General features: G+C 39.5%; 1 protein-coding gene across 1 annotated transcript in view; it reads right to left on the bottom strand.

The window, feature by feature from the left end:
* Window positions 1-843, bottom strand: part of LOC119593168 (serine/threonine-protein kinase SIK3 homolog) — a gene marked incomplete in the record, with an annotated part of 91792 nt that overhangs the window by 18161 nt on the left and 72788 nt on the right. Inside the window, 1 exon segment of the mRNA XM_037942140.1 lies at window positions 29-329. Within this exon segment, the coding sequence (XP_037798068.1) occupies window positions 29-329 (301 nt within the window).

Here is an 843-nt window from a genome sequence, read left to right as displayed (position 1 = left end):
GAAGAGGAAGAAATACATAAAAAAGTACTTGGTATTGATGGAGGGGTCGTCGGGGGAACTGGCGGTGATGGTGTCGGTGATATCAACGGGATGGTTTGCGAGTGGTGCTGGCTCGGAGATGGGGGGTGTGGGGACCGGCAGGGTGACCCCCCAGCTATGGATCCCCCATGCATGGATGTGGGTGGACATGGGGAGATGCTCCCTTGTGCTGGGGATGCCCCTCCATGTTGGCAGGATGCTGGGCTGGAGGAGGTGACTCCCATCCAGTGGAGAGAGTGACCCCGCTGAAGCTCTGCTTGTATGGCTGGATCTGTCACTCCGCTGTCCTTCTGCTCAGTAATAATTTGCAAACCATAAGATTGGTGGTTCTATAAGTGCTGATCATGTACTAGCTCTGAGAAGAAAAAAAATCTTGATAGGGATATTAAAAACACTTATTTTTTTAAAGATACAGATTGTTATAAAATAATTTATAATACTAGTAAACACACTTCCATGTTTATTTTCAAAACATGGTCTCATTACAGATATCTTTCACTGTGACTTTAATGTCAGACAGAAAAGCTACTGAACCAAAAAGAAAAAAAGGAAATAACTTTAACATATTTTGTATTTGTTATGGTTGAAAAAACCTTCATATCAAGTAGTAAATAAATCAAATCATATGATTTGGAACAAATAACATAAAACAAACTGATACACCAAGCAAACATTAAGCAGTCTACATAGAAGCAAACTAGGGGCAAAATCATAATAGTCCACCCACAAATACAGCATTCAGTTTTATTTTTTATTTTCATGTCACACATTTCATTCTGTAAAAAAATGTATTTATATCTTTTA

The sequence above is a fragment of the Penaeus monodon genome, chromosome 31 (assembly GCF_015228065.2).
Source record: "Penaeus monodon isolate SGIC_2016 chromosome 31, NSTDA_Pmon_1, whole genome shotgun sequence".
In the NCBI taxonomy this organism is placed as follows: Eukaryota; Metazoa; Arthropoda; class Malacostraca; order Decapoda; family Penaeidae; genus Penaeus; species Penaeus monodon.
Note: the sequence above shows the minus strand (reverse complement) of the source record. Positions and strands in the feature narration are given on the sequence as shown.